This window comes from Syngnathus acus, chromosome 6 (genome assembly GCF_901709675.1).
Source record: "Syngnathus acus chromosome 6, fSynAcu1.2, whole genome shotgun sequence".
Taxonomy (NCBI): domain Eukaryota; kingdom Metazoa; phylum Chordata; class Actinopteri; order Syngnathiformes; family Syngnathidae; genus Syngnathus; species Syngnathus acus.
The window spans coordinates 1387413-1406555 of record NC_051092.1 but is presented as its reverse complement, the minus strand read 5'-3'; the positions used below and the strand labels follow the sequence as shown (position 1 = coordinate 1406555).

Genomic DNA, 19143 nt, shown 5'->3' with positions numbered 1-19143 from the left:
TCAACATCTGTTATTTAAATATATGAATCACTGAAAGCTCAAACGTAATGCCAGTAAGTGATTAGATATTTCATTCAAAGCCGCCAGGGGAAACTAATCACGGTTTATTTACAGTACATTACATATTAATATCTGCAGTACCTAGTGGTAGTATAATTTATTTTTCCGTTAAGATTTTTTTCAAGGGTCACTTCATCATGTAATAATTTAGCAGTAACACAATATCGCGGTATTTTGTTGACAGTCGAGAGTTTTTACCAACCTTCAAAAGCAATGGACAGCGGCTTCAGCTTGCGGTCATCCCCGCCATTAAAGTTGGTTACGGCTAGCTCCCCCTGTTAGTAATGTTAGCAAACAGCTAGTAATGTTTGTTGGCACGCTACTAGTAAATTTGCAAACCAACTGCCAGTTAAGTCTTGTTGATAAATGACGGGTGTGGCAAAATGCAGGTGTGGCATTTTAAGGGGGTGGTGAACACCTAGCGCTACAAATCAACGTTCACTGGTCGCTGTTATAGTTTGGCTAGAAATGTTGATACCAATTTGCTAATAATTTAGGGTTGGTTAAACCAAACGTAACAGTTGTAAATTGTGACGTGGCATTTCGATAGACGCGACCAATACCCACCAGCGACGGAGAAGCTGCCATTTATTTTTCGCGGTCACATTACGTCATCTGCGTCGACAGTACGTCATTACTTACGTTACGTACGCTTGGTGGCTTGGAGGGGAAGGAAGGAAGGGAGCAAGGAAGGAAACTGGCTGTGCGGGCTGACTCACGGCACACTGTAGCCTGAGAAAAGCTAGAACTCCTTCCATGAAATCTTTCGGTGGGTCATCGAGAGGTTCGGGCAACCATTTCTGCACCCGATACGACGTTCGCCATTGTTGATTTAAGAAGATATGTAGTGAGTTTGTATCTTGTTGTCATCGACAACGAAGCGAGCTACTCCGGTTGCTAAAGCTATCACGCTAACATTTCAACTTCTGAAGGAGTTGTGTCACATTCGGGGGTCTGCTTGAGCGATATTACGCAACAAACCGGTGTTTCTTCTCGCACCGTAGCACCGGGTGGTGGTAGGCGGACGTCATGGCTTCAGATGAGATAGAAAGCGAGGCGACTTTTATTAAGGGTGTGAGTGACACAAACTTGAGCAATAGTCGCCCAGATTTTGGCACAGCCAGGCAGACTCAAAAGAGTCTTGGGAACAGACCCACGTCCAGTCCTTCGTCTTCTGGGGTGTCGGGAGAAGTGGACGAGGAGGAGCTGGACGAGCTCCAGCACAGCACGGCGTCCACAGTGGAAAATGGCGAGGAGGCACTTGAAGAGAGTTCAACCAAAACAAGCAGCAGTCCGCAGGAAAGGACGATCCCAGATAATGAACACAACCTTGGTGTTCCGGTGAACCTTCCTCAGCCGTGCTCTGCAGATGGACCCAGTGGAAGGTATTTTGTGACGTGTACAGCTAACACGCACAATCTGCTAATGAATACAAAAGCTGTCTAAATAGTTTTACCAGTGCACTTGGGCATTAATGGTGTGATCGTGACACTTATTTTTGACTTAGTGTTGCTTGCAATGGAGTGTTTTTTTTTTCTTTTCCATGTTATGTTCCGGAATCAAAATGCAGTTTGACAAGCCGTAAATTGCGCATACCTTGGCTACAGTAATTGTGCTGCGATTCCTTTTAAATGGCAGCCATACAGACAAAGACTTTGACAACTTTGATTTAAACTGCTCAGTAAGAGCTCTATCAGCATTGAAGTTGACTCATTTCAACGACACCCATTTAAAAGTGAGTGATCTGTGCTCAACTAAAACATCATCACAACCCGCCCGTCCTCTCATGGACCTCATTTTCCAGTACACATTCTTGTGTAACCATAAGCACTCCAAGCTAAGCATAAATACGCTCAGTATTGTCCATTAGCGAATGCCCGGCATGCTTGTGCGTCTGGCTTCGCAAGTGGCAGTCATGGATGCGATTATTGCATCAAAGGCAGCACTGTGTCGCAAACGTACAGATGATCAGCATTAGCGAAAGGGATTGTGGTTTCACAGAACTGAGCCTTAAACACCAGCATGAAAGCTTTTCAATGATCTGATTAGGTGGCAAGGAGAAAACTGTAACAGTTGGAGAGACTTCATGATTGTGCAAAGATTAGGGAACGATAGCGTATCATGTACCCGGCAGTATTATGATGGCTCCATTTCTGATCTGAAATGAATCTGAAATCATCGCGAAGCTGTCTGCAACAAGATCTCATCAAGGCTCGTCGTGAGTCTCTGCCATATTTCGCAATATCATAATTATGGGCTGCAACTCACAATTACGGTTAATCGAGGCCTCGCAGTTCTCGATTTTATATCTGGTTATGTCAGTGTGTGAGGTGTTGATTACACTATCAACAATTTCTGCTTTTTCTGTACACACAGCGTGAAGTAAACTAAAATGGCTTCTCGGTCTTTGCTCGTATTGAACATATTTGCGTTTTAACGGTGACATTGCGGTGAGCAATGTTTCATTTGTTCTTGTATGTTTTCTTCCCCAGCCTGGAGCGCCAGGAATCGGTTGCCACGACAGAGGCTCGATTAAGGATGGAGGGAGTCGAGCTTAAGGAAGAGTGGCAGGACGAGGACTTTCCACGGTAGTATTACGAGCGCCCACACACAGCCGGAAAAAATACTTAAGCGATTACATTCTGCCCGTTAGGCCTCTACCTGAGGAGGAGGAGGAGCTTGAAGAGGAGTTGTTTGCAGGAGTGTCTGAAGAGGGCGATCCAGGTAAACAAAAGCTTTTGTTGCTGCACCACATAATGAAAGAACAGGAAGCTGCACATTCCTGCAGCATTTATTGAGAGCCAATACAAGAGATTATAAGAAATGTTTCGTGATGCTCAATTTTTTTAATGCAATGTTGTCTGGATTATAATTCAATTTTTTGGGCTCCCAATTGATTATTAAAGCGCTACTTAATTGTGTCGCCACAGCGTGTTCTGAGTTGTGGGTGTGGACAATGACACAAAGAAAAAGGAACTCATCAAAATGTCAATTGTGTTCATTAAACTCGGTGAACTTTGGATGGGCCTAAGAAATGTTTTACTTCCTGTTCTCAAGAATTCCTTACAGACTTGATCATGCTCATTATTCTCCGCGTTTCTTACCACCGGCTATCTAGTGAACCACGGGAAGAAGAAAAAGAAGCTGGCGGCTCCTGATATCAGCCTCACACTCGACCGCAGCGACGGTTCCATTCTTTCCGATGAGTTGGATGAAAGTACGGAGCTGGACTTGGACGGCATGGAGACGCCTTCCGACAACAGTAATGAGTTTGAATGGGAAGGTAAACGGACCTTTGACTTCACTATTTCCAATGCGCTGCTCGGTCAACTTTGTCGCCCTCTTTTATTCTGTCCGTATTTTTTCGTCATTGGTTCCCCACCTTTGGTTCAGTAGGGAACTAAAGTGGAGTTAAAATATGCTGTGTTGTTTTTGTCTTTCCACACTGCTGCCTTCCGCTTTTTCACGTGGAAGGATTGTTTCCATTGCCGGCCTTGAAACAGGCCACAGGCCAGCGACAGGTTTCTCGCTCGTGGTAAGGTTCCTCGGAGAGTCCCCAGATCCCACCAATTTATGGTCAATCAAACCTTGCTGTTCAGATTATGTTGTGTCATCACTTTTCTCTCCCAAAAAAAAAAAATCATGCCCCCTTTCGTTGAATTTTTTTGGTGCATGACTTTGCCTTTCTTCCAATTGCATTTGAAGAAGTCCATGTAATGCATGTATACATTTCATCCTAAATATTGTCAATTGTTTTTATAGTAATTCAGACGTGCAAGGTATACAACAGCCTGACTTTTCGGAAAGTCATTCTGGAGGTTTGAAAGCATCCTGCGGAGCCGGTGTAATATCTGTGATGTCCGTAAATCGTTTCACCGTGATTCTCCACGTCATTGATTCTTTGCTTTCCCCACCACTTTCATTTTTCACTGTGACTTGCAAGGATCATCCACACATTCATGTCAAAAAAAATCAAACGGGAGAGATTTGTTTTGCAATTCAGATGCACCTTGGCGATCCCGATTGATTAGTCTAGCGATCAAATGATGATTTATTCCAACCTCGAGGGAATACGAAACGCGCGCTAACCACCCGATGCCACCTACTTTCCTCTCAGATGATCTCCCCAAGCCCAAAACTACCGAGCTACTAGAAAAGGGCGTGGAGTCGGTCCATCAGTTCTCGGCCTCGGAGGAGAGGGACGAGGGCCGGCGCTGGAGGGTGTTTCGCATCGGAGACCAGGACCACCGAGTGGACATGACGGCCATTGATCCTTACAAGCGCGTTATTAGCCACGGAGGTCAGTGTGGGTCATATTCCACCACAAGTCGCTTGAGCCGTGCCCCAAGTCAGCCGGGATCGATTCCAGCTCAAACCCAAATTGAGATTCCTGAGAATTGACATGTTTTTCCTCTTCAGGTTACTACGGCGATGGCTTGAATGCCATCATTGTGTTCGCCGTGTGCTTCATGCCCGAGAGCAGTCAGCCAAATTACAGATACATCATGGACAATTTGTTCAAGTGAGTATTTTGTTTGCAAACATTTTCCGAGCGTCGTCGCTCACGGTACGAAAACGCTCGCAGGTACGTCATCGGCACGCTGGAGCTCCTGGTGGCCGAGAACTATATGATTGTGTATCTTAACGGGGCCACGTCGCGGAAAAAAATGCCAGCCGTCGGCTGGCTCCGGAAATGTTATCAGCAGATCGATAGAAGGTAAGTGGCACTTTAATTAAAAAGAAAAAAAAAAAAAAAAAAAAACATTTTCAGTATGGCCTCCCTCCATTCCTGTGTTGCAGGTTAAGGAAGAATTTAAAATCTTTGATCATCGTCCATCCCTCTTGGTTCATTCGCACCCTGCTGGCACTCACAAGACCTTTTATTAGGTAACGGCAAATGTTGACAAAAGCGCACCTCTTTTGGAAAATGCTTTAACTTCATTTTCTTATTTTGACAGCTCCAAATTTAGTCAAAAACTCCAGTTTGTCTACAGCCTGACAGAGCTCGCGGCGCTAGTCCCGATGGAGTACGTGTCCATTCCAGAGTGTATCAAGCTGTAAGTACTCGCACATATTCTTCCTTTTCCTCCTCCGTGTTTGAAACAAGCCATGCGCTGTTTCCCTGTCTCAAGCAAGATATTCTTTGACCCACCGTGAAAATCGAATACTTTTACAGACGCAATATCGGCATATTTATATAACATTATTAGTGAGTGGGAATCAGTTGTGGTCGAGAGGTTGCCTTTCCGGAAAATGGTTTTAGCCAAAGTCGATCAGGTGATTGTGAATACACAAGAACCACTTTTTTTATATTTGGGGTTTGTAAGGACACTATAAGTGGACCGCATATTCCAAAATCTCCGCATTGAAAACTCAATTTGTTTGAATAAAGCTACATAAAGCATCAAATTTTTATTTTGGTTTCCTCAGTAATGATGATCAAACACAAATCACAAAATGTAAAGGCTTTTTCAAGTATCGGGACGCAGTATTGACAAATACTGCCAAAACTGTAGTCTTGTTTTATGCCTTACGATCGTTGCAACAATTTTGATCAAATACATTTGCTAATTTCAATGTATGGTTGTTGTCTTTTTTTTTTCCCCCTCTATCCTCCTAAATCGTCATTTCCCTTCCCCTTCCAAAGGTTTGACGAAGAAAAAAATAAGAAAAGCTGTAAAAGGTATCACGTGTTTTTCAACTCGGACTTGGTTGCCTTTCACAAAAACTAACAACGATAAGTTGCACCCCCAGCACCCCCCCCCCCATAATTAATGGAATAATTTCGTTTTGTATCTCAAACCAATAACATGTGTCGTTCATCACTATGAAAATGTGTTTTATTCCAAACATCTCTGTGGCACTACCAAGAGGTTTGTGTGTGTGTTTGTTTTCATTGAAAAGTTTACAATGGGACTTTTTTTTATTTAATATTTGGTGGGTTCGACCTTGTTGGCCTAATGGAAGCGGGTGTAGTCACCAAGAAGTAGTTGGACACGGTCACCGTGGTTACACGGTAACTGGGCGCTCACATGGTGCACTGAGTGGAGGCCTCACAACTTGTTTGCATGACTCACCGCAAAACCTAACGGTCACAAGCCTCATTCTTGCTTACATGCGCACGTTGATTTCATCTGCACAGTTTTGCCGTGAAGGCTCCTCATTTGTTTTGTTTTTTTTAATTTGATTTTGGTTGGAAGGGATGTTTGAGGACATCACGTACACTCATTTTGAAACCCAACTTGACCGAAAATGTTGCACACTCCTGATGAACATGAGGGGGGAAAAAAATGAGTGAAAACAGGCAATTTGACAGTCAACAACCAAAAACGGACAAAAAGCTTGCACAGAACAGGAAAGACCGAACAATGCATTATTTTGCTTTTTCTGCCTGTTACAGTCACTGTCTGTTCTGTATGCGCAGGATCGACCAGGAAGCGCAGGGCAAAGTGGAGATGGCCGCCGCCGCCCTTCCCGAGTGATCCTGCCAAAATGCCGAGGAAGAGGACGATGAAGAATGTTGGAATCGCTGCCACTCTTTGTTTGTGCGTGTTTGTGTTTTGGGGTGATGTGACTGGAAAAGTTTTGCATCGGGAAAAGTGCCTTGTTGAAGCGATGCTGCCTCTTAACATTGTGGAACATTTTACGAGTTACCTGACTTTAAGCAGCTTGCCCTCCCTCCCCTTTCGTGCTGTCTAAGAGGTTTATATGACTTGTTTTGTTTTAATTTACTGCCGCCATACCATGTCCAAACGGTTTTCTCTACTTACTGTTGTATCTACTCTCTATTTAAGGCACTCTGTTACATTTGAATCAACGATTGCTGCATGTACTGCTTTATTACGTTGAAATATATATTTATATTCAAAAAGAGGTGACAAAATGAAAGAAAGTAATATATTTTTATTGTTGCTCTGATTTTAAAAGTGCATTTTAGGTCTCTGACCCTACCCAACTCCCTTACAGGCTTTTTGCACATTTTGATTCAACTGGGAAAAGACCCCCCCCCCCCCCCCTCACTTTCCCGGCCAACAAGAATGCAACTTCTGTGGGTCTGAACACCACTTTCTCTATGCCATTGATCAAAACTTTTATTTTTCTATTTACATAAATTGCCAAACCGTGCCGTTGACATAAGAACATAGCACATAGGTAATTTTCAATTTGACCACTAGGCGGCACTGTAATCCATAAATGACTGTACAGCATTGACAATAAAAAAAAACAAAAAAAACAAGGCTTTACATAGAAAATGGGTCACATGACTGCCTGTGTTTTCAGAATGGTCCATGTAATATTTTCTGAGAAAACCTGGGGATAATGTTCGTGGGTGTATCTTACAATGTAACGGTTTATTCCATGGACGTTAATTAAATATGAGGAAAAAAAAAAAGCCACTGATTGTGTAATCTAACTAATGAGATGCACTGTACACATATTACTAAACCCATTAAACTAAATGGTCAGAGACAAAAACTAGAGCCTCCATGTGGTTATTATATAGATATGAAGTACATTTGCTTTGATTAATTGCTTGAATTATTTCACCTACTGATGAACCAGCAAATTAGATTGATGTTGGACATAACCCTCCCCTTAGTCTTAATTTTATGTAACATATTAAAAAAGCAGGCGGCTCGGTGGCGCACTGGGTAGCACGTCCGCCTCACAGTTAGGAGGGTGCGGGTTCGATTCCACCTCCGGCCCTCCCTGTGTGGAGTTTGCATGTTCTCCCCGGGCCCGCGTGGGTTTTCTCCGGGCACTCCGGTTTCCTCCCACATCCCAAAGACATGCTTGGTAGGCCGATTGAAGACTCCAAATTGTCCCTAGGTGTGAGTGCGAGTGCAAATGGTTGTTTGTCTCTGTGTGCCCTGTGATTGGCTGGCGACCGGTTCAGGGTGTCCCCCGCCTACTGCCCGATGACGGCTGGGATAGGCTCCAGCACTCCCGCGACCCCCGTGGGGACTAAGCGGTTCAGAAAATGGATGGATGGATGGATGGATATTAAAAAAGCCCAAGAGCAAATAACACAAAATTTCGTGTCGCATTGATGATCCTTCTATGTGATAACAGGAAGAGAATCTCATTCATTTCAAACTAACAAATTTAACATATCACAATATACGTTCATAATAATAATAATGAACGTACGTTACAAAATAATCCTGTAGCCATTGCTCTCTGTAGGTGTAAAAAAAAAATCTGAATTTGCGAGGATTTCACATTCACTAATCATTAGCAAAAATAGAAAACTAGACTGATCTTGAAATACTGTTTTGACTCACTTTCAGATTAACACAGTCTATCGACCAACAGTCCAATTACACACCAAATAAATAAACAGAACAAAACGGTCTCAAATTAATCCGCAAAATAGGACTGCGAAACTGAAATGAACGATGATAGTGGTGAACTCAATTTCAAATGATGCCAAATACTTACTGAACTACATAACCTAAAGCTTTAAAATACAAAATAGACTCCAAGCATCTAATAGCAATGTCGTCCACCATTGGATCAAACTTATTAGCGAGGAGGTGATGTTGTCTTAGGATCCACGCCAGGTCTCCGGCTCCATACACGCAAACCGCTCTTCTAATCTCCCCTCTGCACGGCTCATACGGAGCCCCTTCCCTCACATCCCCTGACAAATAACTCCATTTGACCGCGCGGGCTATGGCATGCATGTCCGACGTGTCGTATTTGACGTTTGCGGGCATCGATCCGGGCACGGAGGGCATTCGCTGCAAGGTAGCCCACAAATGCTCGTCGGGGCTGTACGTGTCCTTCTCCCACTCCAGTAACGCGTGAACTTCCAGGTCCTGCATCACGTGTTCCACAAAGGCCCTACTGACCACAAAGTACGCATTCCCAGTGAACATTGGACTCTGAATGGGAGGTGGGCTTTTCTTCACGTTGGTTCTGACGATGGAGTCGGTGATGTTACAGTGATACTGCCAACGTTGCTTCTTGTAGTCATTCGTGGCTTCTGTTTCCATGCTGTTCCTCCCATTGAGGAGCTTCAAAGCTTGCACCATCTCTCTATTGGTCTTAATTGGAAAGTCCGTCCCGCACGTGTTCAGCAGGTACCTCCACCGAACGCGGGATCCCAATAAACCTTCCATGCAGTTCAAATCGGCCTGTACTCGCGACCATGAGGCGTAAACCACATTTTCTAATTTCTTAGCTATGAAGACATTCTCAAAGCAGGAGACGATGGCTTCCACGGCTTTATGGAAGTCCGCTGTGGATTTTCGGTCCACGTGCACGCAGTAGATGTTCTGAGGCATGTAAATGGCACGCAGGAGCCGCTCGAACATTTCAATCTGTCCGTGGATCACCATTGAGTATGCGATGGGAAAATCCTTCTCTTCTTCACTCAGAGGAACCATAAAGAAGCCTCTCCGTGTTATATAAGCTTGACAATCTTGGGTCGCGTTCAGGTAGAAGTCCTCAGATAGCAGAACTTGCCTCCTCCTGGACGATAAAAGGACTTGTAAGTCGTTTTCGCGACCCGCCACGTCTCCCGTGATGATCGCAGAGCAGGCGGGCAGGTCAGTCTTGATTTGCTGCGGTATGGTCGGATCAGGGTCCGTTTTCCATCGGACGAGCGAAACAAACAAACCCAAAAGGATGAAGGAAAAGATCCTCGGAAGCCATCGGCCTTTTAAGAACTTGGCCAAAATCCTTTTCTTGTTGGAAATCTTCATTGCCGCTAGCCTTTCCAATCGAAAAACCTTTGGGAGAGGCCACGATGTATTTATCACCTGACAAGAAACTTCTACGACCGATCGGTTATCTCACAGTTGACACAAGGAAAGTAACCACCTTGAAACTGTTAATGTGTAACAACTACCTTTACTACTCATTAGACTTGTGATGATTTTGACCCGTACATCCCACCAGCGAGTATTCACCGGAGCTGTCACGATTCGTCCGCGGTTGCTTTGCGATGTCTGTTACGGTGGTTTCTGTTCACGACAGTTCACTGACAGCAATACATCGGAAAGAAAAGTCACTTTTTATTCCCTTGGGTGTCAACGTTTTACTCCCGTGTCAATGTTTTACTCCCATATGCCTTCACTAACAAGTTCCATGACAGTATCAAAATGCAGGCACTTTGTACGAGAAAGTCAAATTCCCCCGCTCAAAAACATCTTTAATCAATTGGAAACGATTATATTGGTTTCTTGCTTTGCTTGTGAATTGTTGTTAGGTAGCGATGTGCGGAAAAACGATCATGTACTCATTCAAGCATTGAGCCGCTCTGTCTTGACGGATATCATTAAAAAGAAATATGCTTCTCTTAGATATCAGCAAATCATTTTTCTAATATAAAATGAAAGTTGCGAAACTGCACTAGACCACCTAATATTAACAAGATAACTTAAAGCGCAACAAACAAATACAAAATGTCACAATTACTTTCCCTCTGCTTGAGCGTCATTCAAACAACACAAAGTGACATCGCCAACTAGTGGCCAGGTATACACATTACAGTGTTTTTATGTCATATTTTTGCAGGTCCATGCGACCATTGTCCTAAATGGTTTTTGGTGGGTCTTTACTAGGACTGGTTGAGACAAGTACTCTCATCTACATTCTGATCCGCGTTGGCATCATGCTCGTGGATAAAACTGTAACGACGGTACACGGAGCCGCCTCGACTGGTGTACACCACGTCCACCTCGTCGCCGCTGTCCGGTTCGGGGACGCCGTGAGGCATGTTGGGGCCGCCGCTCAGTCTCTCGTAACTCCGCTTCCAGCAAAGCCTCCTCCCGGTTCGGGCCTTCAACAAGGCGAGGGCGAGCAGAGCCAAAGCGAGCGCGGCCAGCAGGGCGACAGGAGCGGCGGCGGTCGACGCGTGATTGAGGACGCTCGAAGACATGTTGTTGTCCGTTACCGGCTCGTCCATTGACTTGGGTTCGGGGGCCTCCACGCACAGACCTACCAAAAAGTAAGCGACCCGATCAAAACGCACACTCGAGAGTGATATCACAAAGTGTGTGTAGTGAACCTGAGCGGCTGTCGCAGACGCAGCAATCTGTGCGGTTCCCCCCCGCCTGGCAGCAGCGGGCACAGCGGCTCTCCACGGCGTGAAGGCCGGAATCTCGGTGACAAGTTAGGCAGTGGTCAGGTCTGGGCCCGCTGCAATGCTTGCACGAGCTGTCGCATCCCGCGCAGGTGGCCTACAGCGGCAGCCATTGCAGAAAAGGTCCTTTTTAATTCCAAACGTGCTTTCTAATTAGCATATGCAGTGATCCCTCGTTTATCGCGGATAATTGGTTCCAAAAACCACCCGCGATTAGTGAAATCCGCAAAGTACGGTCACCAACAAGAAGTACTGGGCAGGCTAACGAGTTAGCGGAAAGATGCTAATTCGCGATCGTGCTAACACGCGAAAACGGACTTCTAAAGTAATGTAAACGAACATTTGGAGCAATACTGCATTGTCCTAAAGGTTAGACGCATGTTTCCTCAATTTAGAAGTTTTATTTTGACTTTTAAATGTTTTTGAATTTTGAAAAAAAATCCGCGATGTAGTGAAGCCGCGATAAACGAAACGCGAAGTAGCGAGGGATCACTGTATTCGTTTCAAGGCGGACATTTTTCTGTCAACCAATTTGTTTGCTGATTTTTTTTCCCCCCAGTCCTACGAAAGAATTTTTGATAAATCTTTGGATAGATGAATGGTGTTTCTATTCATTTCAATCGGGAAAGTTCATTTGAGTTTTGAGTTGCAAGCAGGAACAAATTAGCCGGTAATCAAACACAGATGAGGAACGACGACAATATCGTGCCATAAAACCGTCCGTGTTTAAACAACATTGTGTTTGCTGCAAACCTTTTCAGTGAAGTATTTCCCCTCCTCGCAGCGTGGATAGCAGACTTTGTCCTTTAGCGTGCTGCCATTGTCGCACGTCACACAGCTCTGAGGTGAGGCGTCTGCCAAGAACAAACATTGTTTGCTAAGAAAATGGTGGCGTTTGTTGTCGCTTGACGGTCACCTGCGCAGGTGTGGCAACTGATGTGGCACTGCAGGCACACGTCGTCCAGTCGGTAGAAACGCTGTGAGCAGCGCTCCACGCACAGCTTGGTGCCTCGCACCTCCAGGAGGGGAGGCAGGCAGGCCCGGCAGGATTCGGGCCCGGGACCTGAGCACATCTCACACGAGTGGTGGCATTTCTCACAACGGGAGCCCGCTTGGTAGTACCTGCAGGAAGAGGAACAAGAGATGATGTCTCGATACAAAGTCAATCTTCGAGTTGCCGTCGGGCCTGGTACCCTGTGGGACAATGGCGGACACAGAGATGAAGGAGGCGCAGGGTTCTCGGGGAACACGTGAGGCAGTCTCTGGGCGAGGACCCCGTGCAGGTGGCGCACACGTGATCGCACGGCAAACACAAGCCCAGCTGGGTTCCGTCCGCCTCCTGCGCGCTGGTGTACGTACCGACAGGACATTCGCTCACGCAGGTCCTGTCTGTAAAACAACCCGCGGACACGCCTCGCTTTATTCTCCTCTCAAGGACAATCAATGACATTGTCCCTTTCTATTTTTTTATTGTGGCCATGAAACAATCACATTATTGCACCGCTTGATATACTTTGCACATTTATTTATGATATATTTTACGACGCAAAATTGACTTTTTAATGAGTCGGATTGGCCCACCTATAGTATAAAATAGAAAAGTAGAAAATAAAAAATTAAACTACTTTTTTTTTTTAAATAAAATAAATAAATCTGTTGTTATCCGCCCATTTCTCAAAATGTGTCTTCAATATGTATGGATGTCCAATATGTCAGTAAAAGATGATGTGCTTTAAAGCACTTCTGATGAGAAGAGATGAACACCAATGGAAACTCACTGTGCAGGTATCGGGGGACAGCGCACGTCAGGCATTCATCTCTGCCGAGCCCCTCGCAGGAGTAGCAGTGGCGGTGGCAGCCCATACAGGTGAACTGGTCGTCGTGCAGGAAGGTCCTCGGCGGGCAGTCGCTATCACCGGTTACGCCGCACAGCAAAGTGTTGGGATCCAGGACCAGGCCTCGTTCACATTGGGTGCACTGGTCGGGGTCCGGACCGGAGCAGCTCACACACGTCTGGTGGCACTCTGCGCATCCGACAAACACGCTCAGGAAACTATGCGAGCATAGTTTTGGATTTGCGGTGTTCATTTCACCTTGGCACTCCGTGGCTGCAGCTTCATAGTAGGTGCCAGTCGGGCACTCTTTTGAGCATGCGCCCTTATAAAGTTTGGGACTGAACGTGGAGCAGGTCTCGCAGTCATCCGCCAAAGGCCCAGAACAGCTGGCACAGGTCGGGTGGCACAGACCGCAACGCCCCTCCTCCATGTCCTCGTAGTAGCCCGTGGGACAATTGGCCTTACAGGCGCCGTTCAGCATCAGATACAAGAAGCTGCACTCTGGAGGGATATGGAAAAGCAACGGTAGCCTTTTCTGAAATATTTAAAATATTTATCATCTAAATTATTGAATATAAAATATATGCAAAATATAATATTTGAAAAAAATAGATAACATATTTAAAATAAGATATACAGAAAACAACTCAAAAATGTCTACTCACTGAAGCAGGTCCTGTCATCTGAGCAAATATCGCAATGAGGGGGGCAGCGCCTGCAGGTGGCGTCATCTGCAGGGTAAGCGCCCAGCGAACAGTTGAGGCCGCACACGCCGCCCTCCAAGTAGAGGCCGTCTGCACACGCCAGACACTTTGTACTGGCCCCTTCACATGTCAGGCAGGAATCGTCGCAGGCGCTGCACCATCCCTCTGCTGTCTCCCAGTAACCTCTGCAAACAATCGATTGCATTGATGCATTTCTCAGCATTCACACACAACGACTACAGGAATTGCCATTTGTGCGAATGATCAAAGTGCAGCTTACTCCGGGCAATTTGACCAGCACCTCCCCCGGTGGAGAAAAAGCTTCAAGCCGCCTTTGGAACAGTCGACGCAGTTATCGCTCGAGCCCACGCAGGCCTCGCAGTTTGGCGAGCAGTTTTCGCACAGCTGAGTGGCCGAGTTAGCGTAGGAGCCGGGGGGACACTGCATCACGCAAGAACTTTCCTGGTCCAGGAAATAGTCTGTGACATCACAATGCAGTGAGTTGTTTCATGCGTGAATTTGACTGGGCGGCTGGAGGTATTTGTACCTTTAAAACACGAAGAGCAATCCAGCGCCCGTGGGCCGAAGCAGGTCTTGCAGGAGACATCACATGTGTGACATTTACTGGACTCGGCTAGAATGAAAACACACACACACACACGAATCACCTGAAAGCAGGCTGTGATATTATTGCAGCACTAAAGAATAAAATGCTTGCCTGAGTACATTTTGATTGACAAACAAATAAAATTTTGCTCACTCAAGATGATTCATGAACGCTTCAACAATTTCAAAGAAGTATACACTACCGTTCAAAAGTTTGGGGTCACAAAATTGTTTGGGTGACCCCAAACCTTTGAACGGTAGTGCAAATATTATTATAATAAAATACTATGAATTAAATATTATAAATTATATCTTATATTTGTATAAGATTATATATAATCTATGAATATAAGTATACATATATATTATAAGATTTTTTACACAGAAGATTATATATATAATCTATAAATAATTATCTAAATAAATATATACACTACCGTTCAAAAGTTTGGGGTCACCCAAACAATTCAGTGACCCCAAACTTTTGAACGGTAGTGTACATTTAACAATATGTTTATTGTTCCGCATGCAGTTGTTTAGAATGGAGACGTTTTTCGCTTTGTAGCCAAATGTGATAACAATAGCGCGGTTGAAAATGACATAACTGGTGGCAAAGATCGCCATGCTTTCTGAAAATGCTTCACTAAATCGCCTCTTGACTGAGCGGTAGCGATTTGCGGAGGTGTGCCGTGAACCCAAAGGGCCCTTGAGAGGATTCAAAGGTGTGTCAGCTCTAAGCATCCACTCTGCTCAAGCATCGGCGAATGAAGCTGTCAAACAGCAGGTCATCATCAAATGCGAGTGTTGATCTTCACGAGTTGGACAAATTAGCCACATTCAAGATTGCAAATTAGCCTCACCGTCAAAGTAGTGCCCCAGTGGACAGTTTGCCAAAGGGCACTGCCCGTGAAGAGGAGCGTTACCCGAGAGACAGAGGTCACAGTCTGTTGACCGAGGCCCATGGCATGCTTGGCAGGAGCTGTGGCAAGGCTCACAGCGCCACCCGGTGGTGTCGCTGAAGGTTTGTTGGGGGCACTGTTTCACACATTCGCCTCCTGTCATTGGCAGAGAAGTAAAAAGTCTTGACAAGTGATCCATCTCAAGATAATCTGAGGACTATACGTGAAAAATAGTGGGTAGAAAAAGTCTACACACCCCTGTTAAAAGGCCCGTTTTTGTATTGAGACCAAGATTATATATATTTTCGAATCTTTGATTTGTTTGATTTGCACATTTGCACACAAGCGCATGATTTGCAATTCAAATGAAGACAAACGACATACCAACGAACGACTCCCACAAATTGGCTGTAAAAACACTCGTAGTGCAACTACTGACCCGGGAGCATAATAAAGAAAAGATCAAAGCGCGGTACCATTTAGGAAGTAATCTGGCTGGCAAGCGAGGCAGTGTGCATCACTTGTGCAGTCTGTGCACGGCATGGGGCAGGGCAGACACGCACCCCTGCCCGGCTCCTCATACGTGCTCTGGGGGCAGTGCTTACGACAGCGGTGCCTGAAACTGTCAAAGGAAAAAGTTAATAAACAACCCGAGTGGAATGCCAATCACAATATTTACCCTAAATAAATCATACACCACAACCCAGCTTGGCTAATAATTATTGACAAAACCCAACTTGGCTTTTTTTTTATGCCAATATGTTGAGCTATTGTGACATTTGAAATGGGCCTTTCAAAGTGTCACAATAGAAGAAGATGAATGTTGATACAGTCGGGTCCCGCCCCTTGAAATGACACAAGAGGAATGATAAATCATCCACCACACCCGCCGCCGTTGTATGGCTTCATACAACAGCAGACGAAAACACAATGCCGACAGATTTTCCTCATACATATTCTCCTTCCTCTTAATACAGAAAGTTAATTAGCATTTATTTGCAGCTCAGAGCCACGGGGAATCATTAACCTGTCTTCCGTGTCCCCTGAGGGCCGTCGTGACTTATTAAACATGAGCCACATGTCCTGCAAAAGTAAAGACGTGCACCAAAGATGTCACACGGCAAATCCACGGGGTGGCTTTTGCCACCTTCCCTAATGAGAGTCGAACCCAGGCTGTAATCTCCGTGGTGTTGCCGTGGCGCTGGGATGCATTGGCTTTTTGAGAAGGAACAGCTGGAGGCGCCACATAGTATCAATCAAGTCACGCACAATAGCATCTGGCGCAGATCTCCGCAAACGCACCACTTGAGAAACTGCGGGATGTTTGAGGATCCCTCTGTGCAAATATTAGAATCTCCATTCCGCCAGGGCACACCGACATTACCCGAGCAACAACACCCCCTCCCTTTTTTCTTTTATTTATGTCGAAGTGAAGTAAAACATGCTGCAGATGCACCATCATGTTAACCTTCAGGATACGAAGCAAACCTGCTGAGTGTTATCGAAGTCAATTCTTATTTCCTTAGAGAGGAAGCTAAATGTCAATAAATACCAAACATCCATCAAGGTTTTTTGTTTTTTTGTTTCAAAGTGAGGCTACTCCTGCAGACAGACTCATTATTTTCCCATTAGTGCCTCAAAAGGAGAAATATATGGTTATGGACTCAACTCAACTTTTTTTTTTTTTAATTGAGCACTTTAAAAACAAAACCTCCGTTGACATTCACAAGCTGTGTAAAAGTTAGCATTTAAAAGATTTTTTTTTTTAAATATTCCCCTTTAACAGCAAATGAGTGCCTGGTCAACTATCAAGTTGGAAATTCAACAATCTTTTCGCACTCTTTGCATACGCCTACTCTTATTTGTTTGAAGCACAACCCACCTCTGAGCGCCACTCCGGCTCAGGTAACAGAATCTCAATGTAACCTGACTCATACAATGCCAGAAAAAGGGTCAGAAGCAAACAATAAGAGGTCTGTTTGAGTTCTCCAAACTGTGATCCACGCCAAGTGTCGGTTTACCGCTCAGAGTAAAACTCCATCGACACCAAAGTCACATTCTTATTCAAGCATCTTGTTTGACTGTAACACTTTTTGAATCAAATGTCAAATAATCTGATGTTTACATCTCGTCAAGGTGAGCGCGGGAAGAAAATGTCACTCATTGCCAGATAAAATGAATGGAAGATTAAAAACTTACAGGAAGTAACCTTGAGAGCAACTGCTGCAAACCTCAGGGTCTTCTGTTAAAAAATATATATACATCATAATTAAAAAAAAAAAAAAAAAAGAATGATTACCAATGACAGATGAAATGAATACAACTACCTGTTGAGCATGTTTTGCAGCCCATCTCACAGTCAATACAATCGCCTGTATCGGGATCCTGTACTTGTCCTGGAAGACAGAGCCATATCAATCTGACATTTTGTGACATTCTCTGCAATTACATTTTATCTCTATCTGGATTCTGTCCTTTGTATCACATTTAAGCAACAGTGCGTCTGACACAGAGTTCTTGCTGTTGTTTTGTTCTCAGATTTATCAACAGCAAAAGATTTGGTGTCCTGTTTACCTATATCACATGCGAGTGCCGTTTGGCACAGCCCGTTGTGGAGTTTGTAGCGTTCGCGACATTTGGCGCAAACGTTGCCATCTGTGCACAGTTCACAATTGGCTATGCAGGGCAGGCAAGCATAGCGACCTCTGTCAGGATACAGTCCGCGCGGGCAGTGCGTCCGACAACGACCTTGGTGGAGGAAACGTTCCTGTCCATTTTCATCTGAAGGAAGAAAACAAAAACAAAGAAAGCTTCTAATGCATTTGCTTTTTCAGGAAGGAGCTATTTCTGACTCGCATCCATTTGACATACTGCTTCTTAATCTCGCAGGGGGGTTAGCGAAAACATGTCTGATTTTGGTAACATTGTGGGCCTGGTTGTGACCCTTGAGGCATCCCTTGATTATTATCTGTAAAAGTGGAGAACAGAGTGGCCGCAAGCTGCACCTGCTTTTTGAAACTCCTCCACCGCCCAACATGCACGCACACACACACGTGACAGCTCCAAAACAATGGCGAGTGACTTTTCATGCTCTTTGAAATACAACATCAAAGCTGCTGTGTAATACTGCAAGACAGCGCACTGAGTTACAGACAGTGGTTGCAAAACACACAAATGTGTGCCCATGCCACAAGTGTGCATGTATGCGTGTGGTAGGGAGGGTAAACCCGGTGAACCGTGCAAGTAATTCTAGCCAAAGGGGATATTTTCTCCTTTCCCTCGGATTAACAAAGAGCCCATTCTAACACGATCGGATTACACCAAAGAAGTAGGAGAAAAATGATCACACCAACATTTTTTTTAACTATGTCAACAGTCCCTCTGTGAGTGGAGTTGCTAGAAAAAACACCCGTGGTTGTTTTAATAAGGTTAAATGTTAAACTACAAACCACTTTTAATACAAATACTATCCATTAAATGCCAAATACAAAAACACTTAGATTCTCTATTGAATGAATAAAACGAGACAAAACGATTCATTCATTTGGAAAAAAAATATGAAATTTAATCACGCAGTCGAAAGTGTATGATTTTCAATGTTCCAAGCATGATATCCGTTCACTCACCCACTCCACAGGTTGTGCACTCAAAAAGCTCATGACCTAAACACTCGGAGCAGGTGGGATGGCAGAGGACACACTGACTCTTCAGCACAAACTGTCCTCTCGGGCAGGATGACGGAGCTCTGCAGCCGACGAGAGCGACGAAGACGAGCGGGATCGCACCGAACGCGAGGGACTTCATAGCTGGGGCTGCGGCGACTGCAAAGTGGAGAGAAGGCAGCTGTGCCGCGACTGACTCGCACCGACGCAGTGTCCGTCCGTGCATGCAGCGAGTCAAACACCCGGACTCAGCACCAGCCCACTCATGTCCTAACTTGCTCGACC

General features: G+C 44.9%; 3 protein-coding genes across 4 annotated transcripts; 1 reads left to right on the top strand and 2 right to left on the bottom strand.

The window, feature by feature from the left end:
• The first annotated feature begins 737 nt into the window (after positions 1-737).
• bnip2 (BCL2 interacting protein 2) lies at positions 738-7440 on the top strand. 2 transcript variants are annotated; one of them, XM_037254302.1, is made up of 11 exons: positions 738-1445; positions 2553-2648; positions 2714-2784; positions 3179-3343; positions 4178-4360; positions 4480-4582; positions 4646-4777; positions 4861-4947; positions 5019-5117; positions 5708-5743; positions 6485-7440. In XM_037254302.1, the coding sequence occupies exons 1-11, from the start codon at positions 1090-1092 to the stop codon at positions 6540-6542; spliced, it is 1386 nt and encodes a 461-aa protein (XP_037110197.1). In that variant the 5' UTR covers positions 738-1089; the 3' UTR covers positions 6543-7440. The 2 variants fall into 2 exon arrangements, with proteins under 2 accessions (XP_037110197.1, XP_037110198.1); XM_037254303.1 differs by lacking the exon at positions 5708-5743 and having other exon boundaries at positions 740-1445.
• A 643-nt stretch (positions 7441-8083) lies between these two features.
• gcnt3 (glucosaminyl (N-acetyl) transferase 3, mucin type) lies at positions 8084-10020 on the bottom strand. The gene has a single exon (XM_037255106.1). It carries the CDS (start codon positions 9768-9770, stop codon positions 8499-8501), a length of 1272 nt encoding a protein of 423 aa, XP_037111001.1. The 5' UTR covers positions 9771-10020; the 3' UTR covers positions 8084-8498.
• Positions 10021-10066: 46 nt separating this feature from the next.
• Positions 10067-19106, bottom strand: LOC119124814 (proprotein convertase subtilisin/kexin type 5). Its single transcript, XM_037255105.1, has 16 exons — positions 18823-19106; positions 17771-17977; positions 17524-17592; positions 17396-17438; positions 15673-15818; positions 15158-15352; positions 14239-14325; positions 13972-14170; positions 13653-13876; positions 13246-13488; positions 12931-13176; positions 12346-12541; positions 12069-12274; positions 11906-12006; positions 11078-11249; positions 10067-11007 (listed from the first exon to the last, which is right to left on the bottom strand). Exons 1-16 carry the CDS (start codon positions 19082-19084, stop codon positions 10628-10630), a joined length of 2976 nt encoding a protein of 991 aa, XP_037111000.1. The 5' UTR covers positions 19085-19106; the 3' UTR covers positions 10067-10627.
• Positions 19107-19143: the final 37 nt, after the last annotated feature.